Raw genomic sequence first — 24,973 nt, 5'->3', positions numbered from 1 at the left:
GGAAGGGGCACAATCCCCCTGCTCTCTCTCTCTCTCTCTCTCTCTCTCTCTCTCTCTCTCTCTCTCTCTCTCTCTCTCTCTCTCTCTCTCTCTCTCTCTCTCTCTCTCTCTCTCAGGATTCGGCTGGCAGGAGGGTCGTCGCCTGTGTTTCGGACCGACTGGCAGGGGGCGACACCCCTTGCCACCCCTATTTCAATTAGAGAGCAGGGGCGCTGCCCCTGCCTTCCTTTGTTTTTCGGCCGGCAGGCAGGGGCAACGCCCTACCTGGTCCTTTTTTTTCGACCAGCAGGCAAGGGCGCAGCCCCTGCCCTGCTTTCTTTTCTCCGGCCAACGGGCAGGGGCGCAGCCCCTGCCTTCTTTCCCTCTTTTTCTGGCCATTGTGCTTTCTTAGCCTTAATTCATTCTTATGTTGAGCTTGAGTCCTATACAGAAGCAGCAAAAAAGGAGGAGTGGCAAAGAGTCATGGTTGATTAAATGGATGCACTTGAAAAAATGCAGGCATAGGAACTAGTAAAAGCTCCTCCAAAGAAAAATATTATAGGCAGTAAGTGGGTGTACAAGGTAAAGACAAAGGCAGGCGAGACAGTGGAGAGGTATAAAGCTAGATTGGAAGCTAAGTGGTACAGTCAGCAATTTGGAATTGACATTGCAGAAACGTTTGCTCTTGTGGCTCATATGACCACGATTTGTACTCTTTTAGCAGTGACAGTCATACAACAGTCGGATCTTTGGCAGTTAGATGTCAAGAATGCATTCTTGAATGGGGATTTACAAGTATATATAGAGTTGCCACAAGGATACTGAGATCCAGAAGGCAGAGTGTGTAGATTTCGCAAAGCTCTATATGGTCTCAAACAAGCACCACGGGCTTGGTTTGAGAAGTTCAGTTTAACAGTGAAGTCACTTGGTTTTGAGCATAGTCATCATGATCCTACTTTGTTTGTATCTTCATCTGCTCTTGGAAAATGTATATTGCTTCTTTATGTAGATGATATGGTTCTCACTAGAGATGATATGAAGACTGAAGAGACCAAAAAAAATTGGCCAATATGTTCGAGATGAAAGATTTAGGGTGTTTGAAGTACTTTCTTGGGCTTGAGATAGCCTACTCTTCAAATGAATTGTACTTGTCTCAACATAAGTATGCCACGGATTTGGTTGTGAAAGCAAGATTGGTGGATGATGCGAAACAAGTAAATTCCCCCATGGAGGCTAACTTGAAGATAAGAGCAACCAATGGGGTTGAGCTAGAGGATCTTGTAGTATACAAGCAATTAGTTGGGAACCTTATATATTTGACTATATCTAGACCAGATATAACCCACGCAGTTCATGTAGTAAGTCAATTTATGAGTGCTCCCCGATCAGTTTACTTGGTAGTAGTGCTTAAGATCATCAGGTATGTCAGAGATTCTATGCACTATGGTATGTTTTTTTCGTCTTCGTTTAGCAAGGAGTTGAGAGCTTTCTGTGATGCTAATTTTAGAGGCTCCACTAGGGATCGTCTTTCCACTACAAGGTTTTGCGTTTTTCTTAGAAGCTCCCTCATCTTGTGGAAGAGCAAGAAACACCAAAGGGTTGCCTCGTCCACTGCAGAAGCAAAATACAGAGCAATGGCTAAAGTTGTGGCTGAGATTATTTGGATTTGATGGTTATTAAGGGAATTGGGAATTCTATGTGAAAAGAAGTCATCTATATTGTGACAATACCAGTGCTATTCATATTGCAAAGAATCCAGAGTTTCATGGGCATACTAAGCACATTAAAATAGATTGACATTATACAAGAAGGGCTTATAAAGATGAGATTATAGTTTTGAAACATGTCAACTCAAAGAATCAAATTGCAAATGTGTTTACAAAAGTCTTTCTCCATTACATGTCAGTTTCTTCATTGCCAAACTTGGAAGGATCCATTTACATCCTTCCAAGTTTGAAGGGAAATATTGAAAGTTTATGTAGTATAGTGTAGCATAGTGCTATGTAAAGTAGCTTTATATAAGTTAGTTTGTACATACCCTATAAAGAAGGGGCATAGTAGTCATTTCATATTTTTCACTAAAGGGGTTCGACCCTCTATGTGTAAATGTTCCTCGTTCCCGACAAGTAATAGAAGAACTTTGTTCTCCCCATTTTGTTATGCCTCCTCTAACCCTAACCTCTCTTACTCTTATCTCTTTGGATTTCTAACAGTGTCAAGAAACTTCCCCTAAATTTTGGGAATTTTATGTGGCATTGTTTAGGCATAGTGAATTTCCTACCGAAACCTGACAGAAAAACAGATACTGAAACCTGTCAGAAAAACAGAACCCTGTCTACCCGAGTTTGACTTTGACCTAACCCTAGACCTAACCGAGCTCACCTAAACCCACAAAACCTAATCCCAGACGCAGCCACACATAACAAAAAAGATTCCAAAAAATCCCAAATTCCATAATTTTAACCTATTACATTTGGTTGTTGATCCAAATCAAGTGAAAATTTGTGTGTTAGATAGTTTTTATTTTAGAAATATTATGAATATTTTTTATATTTTTATCATTTCAAAAAATCCTTTCTTTCAATTGAAACAGTGAAAAAGTTGGCGGTGACTTTCTTTTGGTATATATCATGGTAACATTGCAATGTTACTGTGATACATATTTTGGTGATATTCTGAAAATATCATGATATTTTGACTTTAATATCGGTGGAAGCCTTTTTAACTAATATCAAGGTATTTTGAAAATATTGGCGATATATGAGGCTACAAAAATACATATGCGCAAACTTGTCACCAATCTTTGAATTTAATTAAACAGCACCTAAAAAAATATATACTGAAAATCTGGTTCAGTGGGGCATAAAGACAATACTTATTAAGTGGCCCAATGACAATTTAATGCCTAGGGAAAGTAAATAAATCGTGAAAAATGTTCTGAAAAAATGTGAGATAGAAAACAGATAAAATATAGTGTAAAAAACAGAAATTTTTAGGGAAAAAAGAATTTTAATGTCATTTACATTTTTTTGGATAACTATCTCAAAATATGCTAATCAACAAGTTTTGTGCATCTTGAGCACATGTTCTGTATTTAGTCTTAATTTTCACTCACTATTTTCGGAAGGTACTTGTTTTAGTTATGAAATAAATCATGGGACTGACTTAATACATAACGATAATTTTTCCACCATTTTTCAATATGCGTCTTTGGGCTTAGAAAATTCATGAAATAGACCTGATATCTATATTAGGATAAATATTCAGTGCAATATCATAGGTTCAAGTCAGCTGCCTGCAGTTTTACATGCCATGGAACAAGCTCATGTAAACAAATCACGTCCAAATTTGCATGGGTTAACAATACCAGTAGCAGTAACAATAGCGGTAGCAGTAATAGTAGGTAACATATTATGAATGCAACTTACTATTATACTTTCTTACTTCAACAAAAGGAAAGGAGAATATTTATTATTGGATATTCTGCTAAATTAATCTAGAGATTATTAATAAAAGCAGATCTGTACATGGAAGAAGAAAAAGACCACATTTGCAAAGAAAAATAAAAGATACAAGTTTTCAGAATCAGACTGAAAGTTCCAAGTAAATATACAACAGGTTCTGTTCAACATGATCAACTTTTTAATGACGTTTGCTTGACAAACCTGCTTGAGAAACAAATTTTTACTATGGTACATGCTGAGCATGAATAGAATTCTGTATTGCATAACGACGATCAGGTGGCATTCCATTTACACGTATTTGCTCGAAGAAATCCACACGTAAAGTTTTGAACAGATATGCCTGCTTTATGTAGTATTAAACTATTAGCTATCCATTGGTTACAAAGAGATTCAGCAGCCAAGTAAGAAGAATCCAAAAGTTTCATGAAGGTACCTTGCCCTTCCAAGTAAAATCAACAACTCGATGAAAAGGATTGATCAATGTCAGTTTATCGCCTTCTTTAATCTGATGATAAATGCAGTATAATGTCAACATGGAGACGCATAATGAAATAGGCTCTTGGGATATCATGGCAAAATACAATGTGCTACAACTAAGATGCTGGCCCATTATCTGAGATTACTATTGGATTATCAAACAACTGAAGAAAGATTTGTCTACTTCAAAACTTTCAGGGGAACAAAACATTCAGCAGCGATTGCTGCAGTTTAGGGATGTAAACAGGTTGGATTCGGGTCAGATTTGGGCATTACCAAATCCTATAAATTGAATATCCAGTAATCAGAATCGAATATGCCCTAATCAGAGTGGGATACAGATTAGGACTCGAATATGAAAACACTCGAAACTGAATTTGAGTCTGACTATGGGAACAATAACCAAATTCAACTTGAAATCCACTTAAAGTGTGGTTCTGGTCAGATCCACTGATAGTGCTTATTAGAAAAATCTGCTACTTTAGTACAAGCATGTGACTAGACGTGTTTACTTGCGTTGGTCAGAAGTCATTTCATTGCCTTATGTCTCAGGTTCAAACATCTTTGGTGAAAACCTTTTGAAGGGTGTTAAGAATCCGACCAGATCATGCTCAAAAACAGAATCAGAATCTGTACCAATCAAATTCTACAATATAAAGCTTGTCCTACCGATTTCTTAACTGGATTCAAAAATTTAATCAAACCCCACTAAATGGGTTTGGATCAGTAAGGTATCTTACCCAAACCCATATCATTTACATCCCTACTGCTGTTAAAAAAATTGTAAAAACAAAAAATCAGTAAGACAATCCCATTTCATATTGGTCACAGATATTCCAGTCACTAATAAAACTTTATTGGCATATCAAGTTAATTTTGAATAGGCAGGCACGAAAACTAAAACAAAACTTACTTAGCTGATCAGTTAAGTATTAATCAGTATAATACTTAGCACAGTAATCCATAAAAAAGGTAAGTGTGAAAATGTAGGCCAAAAAATTTACCGCATCACTATGCAGCCCATAAACTGAAATAATGGCATGTGTCTCAACAGAATCAAGTACCAGAAAATATCTGCAAATGATAAAGTGAATTAATGGATGTAGATGAAAATAGACACCACTCATTTCTGTATCTTATCCCATCTGCAAATACAAGTCTTTAAACTTAGTTGCCACCACCTCCTTAGAAACATTGATACATTCTTCTTGATATAGATCAACCATTCTACTTTCCACAAACAAGGGCTCTAGTTTTGATAAAAAGGCCACTAAAAATGTTCTCATATAAGGACATGGAAGAAAAATCACATTGCTTCAATCCTGAGATTTTAAATGAACCAACGAGGAATCACATAGACCAGGATTGATGGGAGTAACTTACATAGGTGCAGTACTGTCATGCCTAATGAAAAGAAGCACAACAACTTCCAACACTATTGCTTCATTTTGACCCTCATGGAGAAGATTTATAGTGCTATTTCTGCAAGATGGATATCCTTGAGCCAAAAAAGTGAAAACAGATTATTAAACACTATATGACTGAAGAGGATAAGAAATGATAAATGGACCATACTCCATTTTAAATGTACTCAAGAAATCCATTAGTAGAATAAGTACTTACTATTAGCAGCTACCACATTTGACTGAATTGCAGCAATGCGTTTTGGCCTTATGAATCCCTGCCATAAAAGAAGAAAACATGTCAGGGTAAATGCAACTATAGAGAACAATCAAATCACTGAAGAAGTAAAACAGCTAACATGGAAACCATGCCAGATATAGCAGTTGGTAAAAAGCTCGTAGTAAAATTGCACACAAAGTGATATGACGATGCTAGTAAACAAACATGAGCAGTATTATGGAGATCATGAGGATCTCCTTGCACCTCACACAGTCTCAGGCTCAGGCTCAGGCTCTTACTCGCTGTGGTTTACAGTGCATTGTTCCTTCTTTTCATAGAAAAAAGATAATAAGGGTGCAGATCGCCTCGTCACCCTTTCTTGGTTCTCTCTTAATCTTCACTACTCTCTCCTCCTTGGCGGAGAAAACTCTTCAAGCCTCTAGGTGAGCTTAGGCAGACTCTGTGTAACGACCCCAACTCATACCCAAGAAAAAGTGGCATTTTTTTTTAAACAAATGCGGAAACAATCCCAGAGACCCGGGGCCTTACAGTTAAATACAACCACCACCACAAGGGATCTCATACTCATCTTTCATATGAAACCAAATCAAACCAAACTTTATTTATTCAAATATAAAGAGTTTCAGACATAAGCAGATGAAAGTAAAGAAAGCAAAGGAAAGAGCAATGTCATCCCAAGAATCTGCCCTGCAGTCGTGTAGTCCTCTCGTGACTCTTTTCAGAAGCAAGTCACCCCACTAGGCATCTGAGGCTGCGAAAAACACAAAAAGTAGAGTGTCAGAATCCAAAGAATGTTGCGTACGAATCCCTCTAATGAATCAAACAAGTACAAAAGAACATAAATAAAATTCATGCAATATTTTATACAAACGTAAATATAACGCATTCATAATTCAACTAATCATTCATGCAATAGGAAACAACTATTAAGCATGAGAGAACAGTTAATAACAACAGGGATCACAATTTAAGCATTAATGTAACGCCCCAAAATTTCGAACCTTATAATTTTCTTGAAATAGTTGGAAAATTCCTTTTCTTTACAGAGTTTATTTCTAAAATCAGCGGAAACGATTTCTTTTAAAAAAAGAACAGGTTTGACAACCTTGGGCACGTTAGCGAGAAAACAAAGATTTACCATGGACGATCTGCAATAATACTTAGGAAACCATTTCTTCTATTTAAAGAGAGTATCAAGTTTGTACAAAATTTGGGTTTCCTCAAGGGAGAACCGTATCAAAAACCAAAATGTCCAGGAGAAGAACTACGAGCAGAAACAGTGGATCATTAAATCATCTCGCAGTCGCGCCATCGCCTGATGCACCTAATCGTCACATGTACCAATGAAATGGGTTAGTTTTGCGACAAACTAGCAGGAGAGTACAAAGACAGATAGAACTAAATTAGGCATAGATAATTTATGCAGCAGGTAGTAACGAGCAAACTAAGCAGATAGACTGGAGGAATAAGCTAAGTACAACAAACTGAAAAGGGTGTGCATGCTCAATTTAGTTATTACTTGATAACCGGTCATGCGGGTACATACATGGCACGTGAGTCGAAACAGTCGAGTCTAAGCCGAGTGTTCATTATGTTAAGTATTTTAATATACCTCGGTTGTCTGACTGAATCCTATTCCTATGGAGACGACCGATGGTCGAGAGAGTAAGTCCCCAAGGCCTGATAGGGATGCATCCAACTTCTGCAGAAGTGTTAGGATAACTTATGTAGCCCCTATCCCTCCCCCTAACCACCGATGACTGGGGGAAAACGGGTCTTTTGCCCTTTTAAAAAGCCATAAATGGTCTGTTCATCGGAGTTGGTACCCTTCGTCCTCTCTCTTAACGAAGCCAAGTTGAATTGAGCGCGGCGGGGTTTCTTAGTCGTTGCCTCATTCTTTATGCTCTGGTCCCATTTTTTTTTTATATGTGTTTTCAACAACGTGCACTAAGCATCAATCGAGGTCATAAGACTCTCTCATCCAATCGTCGTAGTACTAACATGTCTCGCATGTTCAAGAAGTACACTTACGAGGAAAGGGATACAGGTCCTTAATAGGAGCCTCGGGAGTGTGTTTCGCAAAGATATAATGTTTTTTAAAAAGCTATTTTAACATTTCAAATCTTTCGAAACGACACACAACTTACCAACATATGGCATGTGATTTTCTCGAATCTGACAACTGATGACGCACAGTCTAGGTGTTATGCAAGTCACGACACTGGCTTTGGTAAATGGGCTTCACAAATGAACCCATCACCCAACAACTTGATCTTGCCCCAGATCGAGGGTTCTCCCAAAACATATTGGGTAAAAAGAGGAAAAGGTATTCCTTCTGAATACGCTGAGTCAAAGTCAAGGCAAAAACGAAAGACAATAATGCGAAAAGGAAGTGCCTGGGCGCGAAGCGCGACGGCAAACAGGAACTGTGAAAGTAAGGGACAAGGATCGCGAAACCGCGTCCTTGAATTAAAAGACAGTAAGTAGTAAATATGAAAGCAAAAGCCTGGGCGCAAAGCGCGACGGCAACAGAAACAGGAAGTGCGCAAGCAAAGGACAAGGACCGCGAAACCGCGTCCTTGAATTAAAAGACAGTAAGCAGTAAATACGAAAGTAAAAGCCTGGGCGCAAAGCGCGACGGCAAACTGAAATAGGAAATGCGAAAGCAAAGAACAAGGATCGCGAAACCGCGTCCTTGATTTAAAAGTGTACTTATATACGTATAAGTATATAAATATATCATTAAGTCCTTTCGATCATTAATTATTTAAGCTTGATTTAATTATTTAAGTCCTTGTGCAACTTCTCCTACCTTGAGGTATTGCGAGAATAAAGTCGTCTACGAACGTAGGTGATCGTCGGTTTAGTTCGCGGGGCGCAAACGGGCTCTGTTGCGTAAACTGCAAAAAATGTGATTTTAGAAGGCATAAACGAGCAAAGGTAGAGAGGAGACTCGGCTTCTCCAACCTCGAAAGGAAGGGGGCCTTCCCACCCCCTTCTGTTGGCCTGTCGGAAGGCAAAAAGAGAGAGAGACGAGGTCGCATGGGCCAAACGCACACCTGCGGCCCTCAGAAGATGAGGCAGAGGCCAAATGGCCCCTGCCGAGCTTTGCTTGACAGGAAAAGGGGAAGGGGCCAGAGGCCCCCATCGGGTCTCAAAAAAAAAAAAAAGGCAAGGGCCTTAGGAGGCCCTTGCTGGAATTTTTTTGAAAGAAAATGGAGGGGCAGGAAACTTCGGCTCCTGCCAGGTTTTTAAAAGAGAAAGGGGCAAGGGCCGATGGCCCCTGCCAATGGAACGAGTAGGGAGGAGGGAGCGCAGGGGCCAAAGGCCCCATGCGGCTTAATAGGAGAGGAGGCAGGGGAGTGCAGGGGCCAAAGGCCCCTGCCGAGCCCTTGCTCGACAGAAAAAGAGACAGGGGCCTCTGGCCCTTGTCGGTTAAAAGAGGGGCAGGGGCCAAATGGCCCCTGCTTGGTTTCCGAGGGGTGAGGTAGGAGCCTTTGGCTCCTACCTCCTCTCTTAAGGAGAAGGCTAGGGGCCATCGGCCCCTACGTGGAAAGGGAAGGGCAGGGGCCATGGCCCCTGCCAGAATGTTAAAAAGGGCAGGGGGCTCCGCCCCCTGCCTGCTAAGAAGAGGAAAGCAAGGGGGGCGGAGCCCCCTTGCTTGTCGAAAAAGAGGAAGGCAAGGGGACGGAGCCCCTTGCCTGCCGAGAAAAGAGGAAGGCAAGGGGGCGGAGCCCCTTGCCTGTCGAGAAAAGGAGGAAGGCTCGGCAGGGGCCGCCGGCCACCTGCCGGCCTTCCGGCGAATCTACGGAAGAAAAGAGGGGGGGGTGTTTACCTGGGCTGCCGAGGGGAATGAGGTCGCCGGGAAGGGAGCTAGTCGGGAGGGGAGTGAGGGATAGAGTCGGGGGGTCGGGGGAGAGAGCAGAGAGTGAGGGGAGAGACGAGAGATGAGAGAGAGAGTCGGGGGGGGAGCTTCGTAAGCCCTCCCCTCTCCCCTCTCGTCTTTTAATAAAGAGGGGGCGCACACAAGGCCCGCCCCCTGTGTCGCCGGAGAAGCCCCCTGCCGTGGGCTGCCAACCCCTCTGAAAAAGGAGTTTTCGAGGGGCTGGGCACGGGTCAGATCTCTTTTTAAATTTTTTTTTTTAAACTGGTTTTTACAATTAAAGACATTTAACATGCATTAAGAAACAATATTATGCATTCACCAATATATCACAGTTAAGGGAATAAGTAAATGTGCATGTTTTATGCATAGCAGGAATATGCAAGATTTCAGTGCAATGCATGAATAAATTATTATCTTTTATCAAAGTTTTTTATATATGCATATAAATATTAAATGCACACAATTTAAGTTCCTCTTTTTAATTACCATTGTCCGCGGATACTCAAAACGGGTAAGAATTTTCAAGGTCAAGTAGGATCCCCAGAGTAACTTAGCATACAATTGTATTTCATTATTGAGTTTCAAACTTAGCCCTCGACCGATATCAGGAATCAACACCATCCATCGAAACATTGGAAATCAACAACCAATGTCGGGACACTATGAAAATCAACAATCATAATGTCACTTTTCTTGGTATACCAAAACAACAGCTTTGTCCACACACCACCCCCAGGCAAAGTGGCGGATTCTCCATAAAACTACGGTCAGGAGAAGAACCTCAATATCGGGTTCAGGGACAATAACAACGCACATGGAGTTTTAGTATCCTCACGATTTTCCCAAAACCGCAATATCCAAGATTCTCACACTAAAGAAGGGACATCAAGGAAACATAAATTACATTGTTCTTTACTTTCTTTTATCTTGTTATTAATGCATCTCTTTTACATTTGCAAATCAACATACAGAATTAAAAACATAACTTGCAAATTAACATGTCAAGCTCTTCACGAGACTACAGCCTGTGGCATCATGGAACAGTGTAATAGAAACAACAATATCACATTTGATTTCTGCAATGCATTTAACAACTAAAACAAAGAGAAACCCATGCTCAAGGCTCACGCAGTCCGGGTTGATCCATTTGATCATCAATGCATTCATATGCAAAAATCATCAATCGCATGCCATTATGCATTCCTTTCAGATGCTTTTTAATGCACATTCATGTATGCAAAATTTTGAGATGTGCATGAAATAATAAAATTCATAGGCAGATGCATGAGTAAACATGTATTCAAGTTAAATGCATGTTTCCATTCAATACACACATTCATGACCAATGCATGCCTTAATTCACATGTTCATGTTGCATGCAAGCTTTCATGAAATACACATTTGAATTAAACATGTGAATATTCAAGTAATGGCGCATGTGCCAAACACATCAAATTAATGTATGCACATGCATAAGATGCAGTCTCGCAATATTGCTTTGATTCAACATAATGTATCATGTACAAGAAAGTGAAACACGTCATTCTTTTACATGCATGGGGCTGAATATAACACGTATATCGAATCTGGAAATTTAATCACATGACTGAAAACTTTGTTAATTTAACACTCATCTATGCATACAATGAACATACCGCTACGTGTTCATGCATAAGAGGACAACCTTGTATTACTACTTTTAATTCAGCAAAGACTATACAAATTAACGAGACATCTTATATGACGACCATTGCGGACGATTACATGTTTAGCTAAAATTATCGCAGCACTCAAAACCTTTCTGTCATATTGATTTCATTGATGCTTGCCTAACACTTTACATGATGCATGCATTTTGATTCCACTGTACACAGGCCTAGTAGGATGTATAAACATGGATCACGTATGCGGCTAAACAATCGGCATGTATAAACCACTTAAACACTCAAACATGAGTATATATATGTGAAAAGAAAACATCAGTTTAACCTGTGTAATTCTAGACTAACATATATATAATTATATAATGTTTCTTCTCCCTTTTTTTTTTTGAAACCACTCAACTGTACCCAGCCGGGCCACTCGGCTGGGCTGCCGAGTGTCTAACCACACCAGGTCGGGTCTGGTCCGACCAGACCCCCAGTGTAACACCCCAAAATTTCAAGCTTGCAAACCTTTCGAAAAAAAAAAAAAGACAAGAGACTAAAAAGGAATCTCTTCATCTCAAAGATGATTTACGAAATCAGCGGAAGACTATACTTTTATTAATTTCAGAAAGGCAAGCTGACAACTTTGAGCGCGTTAGCTAAAAGAACCAAAACGCACAACACATGCTACTTGCGGACACTTGGAAAAGCCACTTTCATTTAAGAAGTTCTCCAAATAGTACAAAATTAGGATCTCCCAAGGAAAATCCGTTACAAAACCCCAAACAACAGGACGCGAGCTAAGAGCAGGAAGAAGAACGTCTTGGAGCCATCTAGCCATCGCGCCATCGCCTGTGGTGTACCTAATCATCACTTGTACCCATAGAATGGGTTAGTTTCACGAAAAACTAGTAGGCGCACAAGAGAGACTACAAGGATCTGAATTATGTAATTTAATTCAGTAAGTTACACAGTTTAAAGCAAATATGCAGTTAAACATGTAAGCAATGCATGCAGATAACCAGTGCAAACGCGTAAGTAGTGCAAGCGAATACGTAGTGCAAGTGAATAAGTAGTGCAACGAATCAGTAGTGCAAGCAAGTCGGTGGTGCAAGCGAGTCAGTAGTGCAACGAATCAGTAGTGCAGCGAATCAGTAGTGCAACGAATCAGTAGTGCAGCGAATCAGTAGTGCAACGAATCTCACGGCCCAGCAACCAAAGTGAACAGACTTTATGTTCCGATATTACTGGCCTGCGGGTACGCGCAGGCAAAACATAGAAACAACTGAGACTAGTTCGGGCGTCTATTATTCTATGTATTTTCAATAACCCGAATAGCTAGTTGAGTCCGCTCCAAAGGGGACGGCTTTAGCCGAGAGAGGATTCCCCAGAGGCTGAAAAGCAGTGCCACGGATGCATCCAACTTCTGCAGAAGTGTTAAGCTAACTATTGTAGCCCCTTTCCCCTAACTCCAATGACTGGGGAGGCCGGATCTTTGCCCGTGGGGTGGTTGTTAACAACCTGTCCATTGGAGTTTTTGTACCGATCTGTCCTCTCCCTTGACAGACAACCAGAAGCGAACGGGTGCGTTAGGGGTTGCTTAACTAACGACCCATTCTATGCTGTGGTCTTTAAACCACTCGAGCATCTTGCCTGTGAAGGCGAATGTGAGGCCATTTATGTGATTACAACAGTTTGCATTTAGCGTTGTTCGAGGTCGCACGACCGTCTCATCCGATCATCGCAGTACTAGACGTGTCGTGCACGACTATAAGTACTCTACGATAAAGGGGGTATAGCTCCTCAATAGAAGCCTCAACAGGAGTGTTTCACAAAGATGTAAAGTTTATCAACTTTACTCTATCTTTTGAAACAGCAGTACCTTGTGCCAACATGATGCATGTGATTATCTCGAATCACATCCGCTATCGGGGTATCTACATGTCTCGCATGACTCGATACCGGCCTCGATAGACGAGATACGGGTTTCTCAACAGAACACCCGCTAAGAAGTTCGCTCGCTCCCGACTAAACTCTTGTCGCAAGAGGGAGAGTGGTAAATGCTCCTTGCATCCTCCACGAGGATGCCCTTAAGGCATCCGCAAAGAGCAAGAACCTGCACGTCATCTGCAACAGCCAGGCAATACCAACACGTATGCAAAAGCAAGAGGCTAGGCGCAGAGCGCGACGGCAAGGTAAAGGGCAAGGATTTGCGAAACCGCATCCTTGAGTGAAGTGGATACTCGTATAAATATATACATATATATATATATATATATTCAATGGTCGCTTTTAGTTCAATTGAACTTAATTCAAATATCCAAGTCTTCCGTGCAATTTTCCCCTACCTTGGAGGGTTACGAGCTTGCTGACGTCTGCGGACGTACACGATTGACGGCTCGGGTCGCGGAGCGCGAGTGGGATCCGTCGTAGCTGCAAATATGCGATATTAACAAGCAAACTCTGACAAAAGCAAAAGCAAGGCAAAGACTCGACTTTTCCGATACATAGGGTTGGGGCCAACCGTCCCAATTGACTCGAAAAGAAGATGGGGCAGGATCAAAAGACTCTAGCTGCCAAAAGAGGGGTGTAGTCAAATGCGAACAGATGACTCACGCTACTAGGAATTCCTCGTTGGAGACCAACAATTGTAATGATCTGTCCCCATCACGATATAGCTTCCAAAGATTCCCCGGGCTTGTCGGCCAAGGGTATCGGCTTGCGCACAAAGGGCAGGGGGCCATCGGCCCCTGCTGGCAACAAAAAGGCAGGGGCCATCGGCCCCTGCTGGCATAACAAAAGGCAAGGGCCATCGGCCCCTGCTGGCATAATAAAAAGGCAGGGGCCGATGGCCCCTGCTGACAAACTAAAAAGGCAGGGGCCATGGGCCCCTGCTGGCACAAACAAAAGGCAGGGGCCGATGGCCCCTGCTGGCATAACAAAAGGCAAGGGCCATCGGCCCCTGCTGGCATAATAAAAAGGCAGGGGCCGATGGCCCCTGCTGGCATAATAAAAAGGCAGGGGCCGATGGCCCCTGCTGGTACAATAAAAAGGGGCAAGGAGGAGGGGCTCGGCCCCTCCCCTGCCGTAACAAAAAAAACAGGGAGGAGGGGCTCGGCCCCTCCCCTACCGAAACGGAGAGCAGGGAGGGGTGTCGTGCCCCTCCCCTGCTAAAAGGGGGCAAAGGGAGGGGGTTTGACCCCTCCCGTGGCCACACAGAGAAATGAGGGAGAGAGAGAGAAGAGACGGAGAGGGAAAAAAGGGAGAAAGAAGAAGCGATGGCGTACCAGGGGGTTTTCGGAGGAACTCGCCGAAGAGGAGCTCGCCGGAAGGAAAAGGGGGGGGGTCGCCGATGTCGGTGGCGGCGGCTGTCGGGGGTCGCCGGCGTCGGTGACCGTGGACGAGCGAGAGAGGGAAACGGAGAGACAGAGAGCGAGTGGCGGTGAGGGGGGTTTCGTAACCCTCCTCCCGCCTGCCTCGCTGTCTTTTAATGACAGCGAGGGGCGGTGGCCCGGGTCGGGTCCGGGTCGGATCCGGATCCGGCCCAAACCAAATTTTTTTTTTTTTTTTTTTTTTGATATTACATCCTACCCTCCTTAAAATAATTTCGTCCGCGAAATTTCTATAGCATAAATTGGTCAAAATACAAGTCGGGGTATTTATCCCTGATATCCGACTCAAGCTCCCATGTACATTCACTAATTCCATGGTGTTGCCAACGTACTTTTACAAGAGAAATCGTCTTCGATCTGAGCACTTGGTCTCGACGATCAACGATTGCTACTGGTCTTTCCTCGAACGTCAAGTCCTTATGGATATCCACATCATCATAATGAATGATGTGCGATGGGTCGTGAACATATCTTCTCAGCATGGATACGTGAAAGACGTTGTGAATCTGAGCGTACTGAGGAGGCAGCGCAACGCGGTAAGCCGCCTCGCCGATCCGATCCAGGATCTCAAAAGGTCCGACGAATCGCGGACTCAGCTTTCCCTTTTTCCCGAACCGGAAGACGCTCTTGGTAGGAGATACCTTAACAAAAACCATATCTCCTGTTGAGAACACGAGCTCTCTACGTCGACGATCGGCGTAACACTTCTGCCGACTTTGCGCGGTACGCAGACGTTCCCTGATCATCTGCACTTGCTGAGTATAGTGCCGTAGCACTATAGGTGAATCTAGCATCCGTTCACCAACCTCATCCCAGTAAACGGGTGATCGACAAGGCTTCCCGTACAAGGCTTCGTAAGGGGCCATACCGATACTGGCATGGTAACTATTATTGTACGCGAATTCTGCCAACCCAGTATGAGAGTCCCATTCTCCCCTCCAGTCCAACATGCACGCTCGCAGCATGTCTTCCAAAGTCTGAATCGTGCGTTCAGATTGTCCATCAGTCTGAGGGTGGAAGGCAGTGCTGAATTTTAGCTTTGTGCCCAAGGCCAACTGCAGCTGCCCCCAAAACCTGGAGGTGAACCTCGGGTCACGATCGGAGATGATTGACACAGGAACACCGTGCAATCTCACAATCTCCCTGACATAGAGGTCTGCCAAGCTATCCAGTGACTGACTGAGCCGTATAGGGAGGAAATGCGCCGATTTAGTGAGTCGATCCACGATCACCCAAATCGCATCGTGTTTCCTCCGCGTCCTCGGCAAACCGACGATGAAGTCCATCGTGATGTCCTCCCACTTCCATTGTGGAATCTCCATTTGCTGCACCACTCCGCCTGGTCGTTGGTGCTCGATCTTAACCTGTTGGCAAGTCAAGCACTTCGAAACGTACTCGGCTACGTCCCGCTTCATTCCGTTCCACCAATATCTGCGCTGCAAATCTTTGAACATCTTTGTGCCGCCCGGGTGGATCGTGTACTTGGACTTGTGGGCCTCAGTGAGAATCTCATCTCTCAAAAAAGGATCTTCTGGCACCCAGAGACGATCCTTACGCCATACACCTCCTTCCTCACTCAGTCGGAAGGGGGTATCGGCCCGCTGCGCTAGAGCCTTCAGCTTATCATACTGCGCATCGATCTTCTGACTGACAAAGATCTTTGACAATAGCTCAGGCTGAGCTACCATGCTGGAAAGACTGATCGAAACTGGAGTGACCACAAACGGTTCCCACGATATCAGATCCTCGACCAGCTTCCACCCCGCAAACAACAAATTTACGAAAACGCTGGGAGACTTGCGGCTCAGAGCGTCGGCCACAACGTTCGCTTTTCCTGGGTGGTAGGACAAGGTAAAGTCGTAATCCTTGAGGAATTCCAGCCAACGTCGCTGCCTCATATTCAGCTCCTTCTGCGAGAACAAAAATTTTAGGCTCTTATGATCTGTAAAAGCCTCGAACCGCTCCCCATACAAATAGTGCCGCCATATCTTCAATGCGAAGACTACCGCTGCTAACTCCAAATCATGAGTCGGGTAATTCTTCTCATGTATTTTAAGTTGGCGCGATGCATAGGCGATCACTCTATCGTTCTGCATTAAGACGCAACCCAAACCTGTCCCGGAAGCGTCTGTGTAAATCACGAAGCCGCCTTGACCCGAAGGTAAGGCCAAAATGGGAGCAGTCGTAAGACGTTCCTTTAACCTCTGAAAACTGCTCTCACACATGTCGTCCCACACGAACCTAGTTTCTTTCTTCAGGAGCTGCGTCAAGGGTAGAGAGATCTTAGAAAAGTCCTGGATAAATCTTCGGTAATACCCAGCTAATCCAAGAAAACTCCGAATGTCACGAACATTCCTCGGTTGCTGCCAACTGAGTACAGCCTCAACTTTCGCTGGATCCACGGACACACCTTCCTTGGAGATGACATGTCCCAAAAACATGATCTCCTCGAGCCAAAACTCGCACTTAGAGTACTTAGCGAACAACCGCTCCTTTCGCAAGGTTTCGAGAATAACTCTCAAGTGCTCACGATGTTGCTCCCAGCTATCTGAATACACCAAGATGTCGTCGATGAACACGATCACGAAGGTGTCCAAAAAGGGTTTGAACACCCTATTCATGAGATCCATGAACGCTGCAGGAGCGTTAGTGAGTCCAAAGGGCATAACCGTAAATTCGTAATGCCCATACCTGGTCCGGAAGGCCGTCTTGGAGATATCATCTCCCTTAATTCTGAGTTGATGGTACCCAGATCTAAGGTCGATCTTTGAGAAGATCCTGGCCCTCTGCAACTGATCGAACAGATCCTCGATGCGCGGCAACGGGTACTTATTCTTTATTGTCGCCTGGTTAAGCATCCGATAATCGATGCACAACCGCAATGATCCGTCCTTCTTTTTCACGAACAAGACGGGAGCTCCCCAGGGCGAGACACTGGGGCGAATGAATCCCTGATCCATCAACTCCTGCAACTGCTTCTTGAGCTCTGCGAGCTCGGCTGGCGCCATCCGATATGGAGCCTTAGAAATTGGCGCAGTACCCGGCAGCAACTCGATGCTGAACTGCACCTCGCGAGGTGGAGGAAGGCCTGGCAGTTCCTCCGGGAAGACGTCTGGGAAATCTCGAACAATCTCCAAGTCTCCCATCGGGACTTGCGTCGGCCCGGACTGGATGACACTGACCAAAAAGGCAGTGCATCCCTTCCTCAGGTAGCTCTGCGCCTTCAACGACGAAATCAACTTGCTCGCCCGAACGGGTTTCAGGATCTTGAATTCCATCTTGGGCATTCCTGGTGGAGATAAAACAATCCTACTATCTCGGCAGAAAATCTTGGCATGATACTTGTGCAGCCAATCCATGCCTAGGATGACGTCAAATTCTGTCATCACTAGCAGGATAGCACAAGCCGGTAAATGCCGATCTGCTAAGACTACGTCCAACTCTGGTACGTAGGCCGCACAAATGGTATTTTTCCCAATCGGGTTATACACTTCAAGAGTATTATGCAAGGGTTTTACAGGTATGTGCAAACACTCGGCAAAATTTACCGAAATAAAAGAGTGTGTGGCACCACAATCAAAAAGCACAAAGGCCGCTTGGTTAGCGACAAAAAGGGTACCTTGCACTAGGTCGCCCTTGGTCAACTGCTCAGCCTTGGCTGAGTAGACACGTCCCGGCGCCCTCTTTTGACCGCTCGTCTGTGGTGGTGGCGACTGATACTGCTGTTGCGGCAGTGGCGGCCGAGGGAGCAAAGGTGCTCCGCTGGTCTGCCTGGAATCATCAGCCGCCTTTTTGCGGCAATCACGGACGTAGTGGCCCATCTTGCCACAATACAGGCATCCGCCTGTGTCGAGCGGGCACGCCTGCCCAAAGTGAGATCGCTGGCATCTGGGGCATACGCTGCCAGCCTGCTGCCTGGCTGGAGGATTGCCCCGTGGCCGTTGACGCTTCGAAGGAGGATATCGTTTCCTTCCTCCTTCGCTCTTTACAGGAAGGAACGGTCGTTTGCCTGAGTCGCCGGAAGGTGTCTTCGGCTCACCACCCGTAGCGGGTGGCCTCCTGCCCTGAGCACTCTTAGTGCGCTCCCATGCTTCACTCAGAACGGTAGCGGCAGCAACTGCCGCAGAGAAGGTCGAGGGCATGCTCGTTAGGACCCGATGCATGAGTCCCTCCTTCAGCCCCCGAACAAACTTTCCTGCTCGCTCGCGATCATCCGCGAACAGGTTAGGGCAGTAGGGTTCCAAACTCTGGAATTTGGCGATGTAATCCGTCAAACTCGAATTGCCCTGGCAGAGCTCCAAGAACTCCACCTTCTTCTTCTCCCTTGCGTGAGGTGGGAAGTAGTTCTCCAAGAAAGCCTTCCTGAAAGCTTCCCAAGGAATGGGCGAAATTCCCGAAAACTGCACACCCCGCGCCATGTCCCACCAACTGCGGGCATTCCCCTTCAGCCTGAAGGTCCCGAAAAGCGTCTTCTTGTCATCGGGTACTGACAAGACCTCGTACACTCGTTCTACCTCCTTCACCCAGTTATCAGCCATATCTGGGTCGGGCTTGCCGTCGAAGGTCGGGGGGTCAAGCTTCAGAAATTTCTCATACGTCACTGCGGTATGCGGGATCGGCTCAGGAACGGGCGTTGGTTCCCTTTGGGAACGAATTTGGTCTCGCATAGCCGCTGCCAGGGAACCCAGGGAATCCATCACGAATCCCCGCTGATCTGACCATTCGTCAGCAGACCCTTCGTTCGAGTTCCTTGCCATCCTTGGAGTAAACAAGGAATACCCATAATTAGAAATTTTAGGAAACTCAAAACAAGCAAAAACATAAGTACTATTCATGTTTAACATGAGTAGTTTATGAAACCCCAACAATGCTGGTATACACACAAAACACGTCAAGCCACTTAACTTAACAATGCCTTGAGCACCTACTAAGCAAGAGGAAAAGTATACTCACAGTGCGATGCGGATGCCCAATGGTCAAGAATCCTTGCTTCCCTTAGCTCTGATACCAAGTTGTAACACCCCAAAATTTCAAGCTTGCAAACCTTTCGAAAAAAAAAAAAAGACAAGAGACTAAAAAGGAATCTCTTCATCTCAGAGATGATTTACGAAATCAGCGGAAGACTATACTTTTATTAATTTCAGAAAGGCAAGCTGACAACTTTGAGCGCGTTAGCTAAAAGAACCAAAACGCACAACACATGCTACTTGCGGACACTTGGAAAAGCCACTTTCATTTAAGAAGTTCTCCAAATAGTACAAAATTAGGATCTCCCAAGGAAAATCCGTTACAAAACCCCAAACAACAGGACGCGAGCTAAGAGCAGGAAGAAGAACGTCTTGGAGCCATCTAGCCATCGCGCCATCGCCTGTGGTGTACCTAATCATCACTTGTACCCATAGAATGGGTTAGTTTCACGAAAAACTAGTAGGCGCACAAGAGAGACTACAAGGATCTGAATTATGTAATTTAATTCAGTAAGTTACACAGTTTAAAGCAAATATGCAGTTAAACATGTAAGCAATGCATGCAGATAACCAGTGCAAACGCGTAAGTAGTGCAAGCGAATACGTAGTGCAAGTGAATAAGTAGTGCAACGAATCAGTAGTGCAAGCAAGTCGGTGGTGCAAGCGAGTCAGTAGTGCAACGAATCAGTAGTGCAGCGAATCAGTAGTGCAACGAATCAGTAGTGCAGCGAATCAGTAGTGCAACGAATCTCACGGCCCAGCAACCAAAGTGAACAGACTTTATGTTCCGATATTACTGGCCTGCGGGTACGCGCAGGCAAAACATAGAAACAACTGAGACTAGTTCGGGCGTCTATTATTCTATGTATTTTCAATAACCCGAATAGCTAGTTGAGTCCGCTCCAAAGGGGACGGCTTTAGCCGAGAGAGGATTCCCCAGAGGCTGAAAAGCAGTGCCACGGATGCATCCAACTTCTGCAGAAGTGTTAAGCTAACTATTGTAGCCCCTTTCCCCTAACTCCAATGACTGGGGAGGCCGGATCTTTGCCCGTGGGGTGGTTGTTAACAACCTGTCCATTGGAGTTTTTGTACCGATCTGTCCTCTCCCTTGACAGACAACCAGAAGCGAACGGGTGCGTTAGGGGTTGCTTAACTAACGACCCATTCTATGCTGTGGTCTTTAAACCACTCGAGCATCTTGCCTGTGAAGGCGAATGTGAGGCCATTTATGTGATTACAACAGTTTGCATTTAGCGTTGTTCGAGGTCGCACGACCGTCTCATCCGATCATCGCAGTACTAGACGTGTCGTGCACGACTATAAGTACTCTACGATAAAGGGGGTATAGCTCCTCAATAGAAGCCTCAACAGGAGTGTTTCACAAAGATGTAAAGTTTATCAACTTTACTCTATCTTTTGAAACAGCAGTACCTTGTGCCAACATGATGCATGTGATTATCTCGAATCACATCCGCTATCGGGGTATCTACATGTCTCGCATGACTCGATACCGGCCTCGATAGACGAGATACGGGTTTCTCAACAGAACACCCGCTAAGAAGTTCGCTCGCTCCCGACTAAACTCTTGTCGCAAGAGGGAGAGTGGTAAATGCTCCTTGCATCCTCCACGAGGATGCCCTTAAGGCATCCGCAAAGAGCAAGAACCTGCACGTCATCTGCAACAGCCAGGCAATACCAACACGTATGCAAAAGCAAGAGGCTAGGCGCAGAGCGCGACGGCAAGGTAAAGGGCAAGGATTTGCGAAACCGCATCCTTGAGTGAAGTGGATACTCGTATAAATATATACATATATATATATATATTCAATGGTCGCTTTTAGTTCAATTGAACTTAATTCAAATATCCAAGTCTTCCGTGCAATTTTCCCCTACCTTGGAGGGTTACGAGCTTGCTGACGTCTGCGGACGTACACGATTGACGGCTCGGGTCGCGGAGCGCGAGTGGGATCCGTCGTAGCTGCAAATATGCGATATTAACAAGCAAACTCTGACAAAAGCAAAAGCAAGGCAAAGACTCGACTTTTCCGATACATAGGGTTGGGGCCAACCGTCCCAATTGACTCGAAAAGAAGATGGGGCAGGATCAAAAGACTCTAGCTGCCAAAAGAGGGGTGTAGTCAAATGCGAACAGATGACTCACGCTACTAGGAATTCCTCGTTGGAGACCAACAATTGTAATGATCTGTCCCCATCACGATATAGCTTCCAAAGATTCCCCGGGCTTGTCGGCCAAGGGTATCGGCTTGCGCACAAAGGGCAGGGGGCCATCGGCCCCTGCTGGCAACAAAAAGGCAGGGGCCATCGGCCCCTGCTGGCATAACAAAAGGCAAGGGCCATCGGCCCCTGCTGGCATAATAAAAAGGCAGGGGCCGATGGCCCCTGCTGACAAACTAAAAAGGCAGGGGCCATGGGCCCCTGCTGGCACAAACAAAAGGCAGGGGCCGATGGCCCCTGCTGGCATAACAAAAGGCAAGGGCCATCGGCCCCTGCTGGCATAATAAAAAGGCAGGGGCCGATGGCCCCTGCTGGCATAATAAAAAGGCAGGGGCCGATGGCCCCTGCTGGTACAATAAAAAGGGGCAAGGAGGAGGGGCTCGGCCCCTCCCCTGCCGTAACAAAAAAAACAGGGAGGAGGGGCTCGGCCCCTCCCCTACCGAAACGGAGAGCAGGGAGGGGTGTCGTGCCCCTCCCCTGCTAAAAGGGGGCAAAGGGAGGGGGTTTGACCCCTCCCGTGGCCACACAGAGAAATGAGGGAGAGAGAGAGAAGAGACGGAGAGGGAAAAAAGGGAGAAAGAAGAAGCGATGGCGTACCAGGGGGTTTTCGGAGGAACTCGCCGAAGAGGAGCTCGCCGGAAGGAAAAGGGGGGGGGTCGCCGATGTCGGTGGCGGCGGCTGTCGGGGGTCGCCGGCGTCGGTGACCGTGGACGAGCGAGAGAGGGAAACGGAGAGACAGAGAGCGAGTGGCGGTGAGGGGGGTTTCGTAACCCTCCTCCCGCCTGCCTCGCTGTCTTTTAATGACAGCGAGGGGCGGTGGCCCGGGTCGGGTCCGGGTCGGATCCGGATCCGGCCCAAACCAAATTTTTTTTTTTTTTTTGATATTACACCCAGCCAATTCTGGTGGAGCCTGGCAGATCATGCCAGCCGAACATGGTTCGGCTGGTCTGACAGCCAGCCCACCAAACTCTGTGAAATATTTTGTTTTTTTTAAAGCATGCCCAGCGGACTACTCGGCTGGGGCCCAACATAAAAAAAAAACAACTTATAAATTTTTTTTTCATCACACAGCCAGCACCCAGCGGGCTGGGCCAAACCCCCAGCCCAGCCAACCCAGTTGGCCGGGGCTGTCTGCACATGGCTCAGCTGACTGTGGTCGGCTGAGGCCCAACACAAAAGGAAGATAAAAAAAAATTGATAAGGAATACATTCATGTTCAGGAAACTATTTTAGCATGCGTGTACAGATTGTTTTATGAGCAGATATGCTTAAATATGCAGGCTTGGAAATCAACCAAACATGTATATGACTTTCCACTTTATGAAATATGAGCATACTCATATTTTCATAGATCAAGCAACAAATAACTAATGTTATGCAAAATCTACAGTTAGGCATGCACGTACAAACAGATTCATTCATGAGAACACATGCATATGCTTGTTTTGAGATCCCGTTATTGAGGGTTTTCATGCACTAAATCTGGGCCAGATTTACGCATGTTACAAACATGGCAAATCTGTCCCGATTTAGGGATCCACCAATACAAACATCAAGATATGTATTTTGCCCAAAATAAACTTTGAAAACAATGCAAATACATTAATCTTTAACCATGAATCTTAGAGTAAATCTCTTCTTAGGGTTTTTACTAAAACATTAGATGGGATACGAATTTTTTCCTTCTCTTTCTCTTTTCTCTCTTTTCTGAAGTCTTTTTATAGGCCCTATAGGGGAGGACGCCCCCACTTCTCCAGCCCATCTAAAAGGGCTGGAGAGAGAGAACTCTCATGAAAATAAAACTCTTTTATATGAGTTTTTCGAAAATTTTAAACTCTTCAAGTTTGACTTTTTGAAATTTTGTTAATAAAGAACTCTTAGTCTCTCAAATCCTCTTGAACTCTTCCATAGGTGTTTAAAGGCTCTTTCAAGAGTCCTAAACAAACCCCAAAATAAATTTTTGGAATTGCATTAAATTAATTAATTATTTATTTAATTAATTAATTAATATTAAATTATAAATAAATTTCCAAAAGTTTCCAAAATTTATCAAATTAATGTGGGAGGCTTCTTAACATAAATAAACCCAAATTTAAAGGTTTTTGATGAATTTAAAGTTAGAAAAATCATTGGGCATGGATTTGGATCTGGATCCGGATCCAAGATCCAAATCCATATCCGAAATCCAAATGAGTTTTAAACTGGATCAAATCCAGATTAATATGGGTTTAGGATAGGGTCCAAATCCATATTAATTTGGATCAAACCCCTCATATCCGGTTTGATTCAAGTCCGGATCTGAACCGACAAACTGCTCAATTTTTAAAAAAATGTGATTTTTGGCCCAACCATAGCCCGAATCGAGAAAAACAAAATATTATTGCGCTCAGAATTCCGCGATGCAGCCAACGACATATTACACGAATATCAAATTCTGAATTTCACCCAAAAATAACCCTAATTTTGCTTGAGTTTAAAGGTTAGAAATAAAACTTTTTCTCACGTTTTAAGTGGCGCGTTTAGACCTAGGTGATGAGACTTGGGCGAAGCCCAGACTCAAAAGCATTGATCTAAAATCGAGGTTCAAACGATTTTTCTCCCAAGCGTAGCCAAATTTTTTAGAATCTCAAATTTAACTAAGTGCGAAAAGACGCGACATTACCCCCTTAAAAGAATTTCGTCCTCGAAATTAGAACGTACCGAAAAGATGTAAGTTGGACCAGAATCAAATGTCACACAAGCCAAATAATCGACAACTAAGACGATACCTTCGATCAGATCAGTCTGATCACCCTGCATGGTAGTCGTAACAGCATAAACTCTCTCGTTGGTCTCGTACATTTACAATAGATACAATTATTATAACCTCAACATTTCTTAATTCATATCACAAGATTAAGAATTAAATCATGAATACATAAGAAATTTGCATACATTCATAAAAGTACCTCAGAGCCTTACCACTGAAGGAGACTGATCTGGAATACGAGGCACGACTTGCTGACATTCTTGGACATAGCTCATTTACCAAAAGAGAAATTTTGGTACCAAAAGAGAAATTTTGGTAAAAAAATATGATAGAATATAAGATTTTGTGGTACGCTCTGATACCAAACCTGTAACGACCTCAACTCATACTTAAGAAAAAGTGACAATTTTTTTTAAACAAATGCAGAAACAATCCTAGAGACCTGGGGCCTTACAGTTAAACACAACCATCACCATAAGAGATCTTATACTCATCTTTCATACCAATCCAAATCAAATCAAACTTTATTTATTA

At 44.3% G+C, this 24,973-nt stretch overlaps 1 protein-coding gene across 2 annotated transcripts in view; it reads right to left on the bottom strand.

Moving 5' to 3' along the window:
- Positions 1–3,468: 3,468 nt before the first annotated feature.
- Positions 3,469–24,973, bottom strand: part of LOC149816650 (uncharacterized) — a 116,166-nt gene continuing 94,661 nt past the window's right edge. For both annotated transcript variants that reach the window (XM_089986685.1, XM_089986686.1), the window contains exons 9-13: positions 5,544–5,601; positions 5,304–5,418; positions 4,925–4,994; positions 3,877–3,948; positions 3,469–3,783 (exon numbers count right to left, since the gene is read on the bottom strand). In XM_089986685.1, coding sequence (XP_089842811.1) covers positions 3,667–3,783; positions 3,877–3,948; positions 4,925–4,994; positions 5,304–5,418; positions 5,544–5,601 — 432 coding nt within the window. In that variant the 3' untranslated portion in view covers positions 3,469–3,666. The remainder of the gene's footprint in view (positions 3,784–3,876; positions 3,949–4,924; positions 4,995–5,303; positions 5,419–5,543; positions 5,602–24,973) is intronic.

Source organism: Nuphar pumila, chromosome 14, assembly GCF_984573655.1.
Source record: "Nuphar pumila chromosome 14, dmNupPumi1.hap1.1, whole genome shotgun sequence".
NCBI lineage: Eukaryota > Viridiplantae > Streptophyta > Magnoliopsida > Nymphaeales > Nymphaeaceae > Nuphar > Nuphar pumila.
This window is presented reverse-complemented; position numbering and strand designations above follow the sequence as displayed.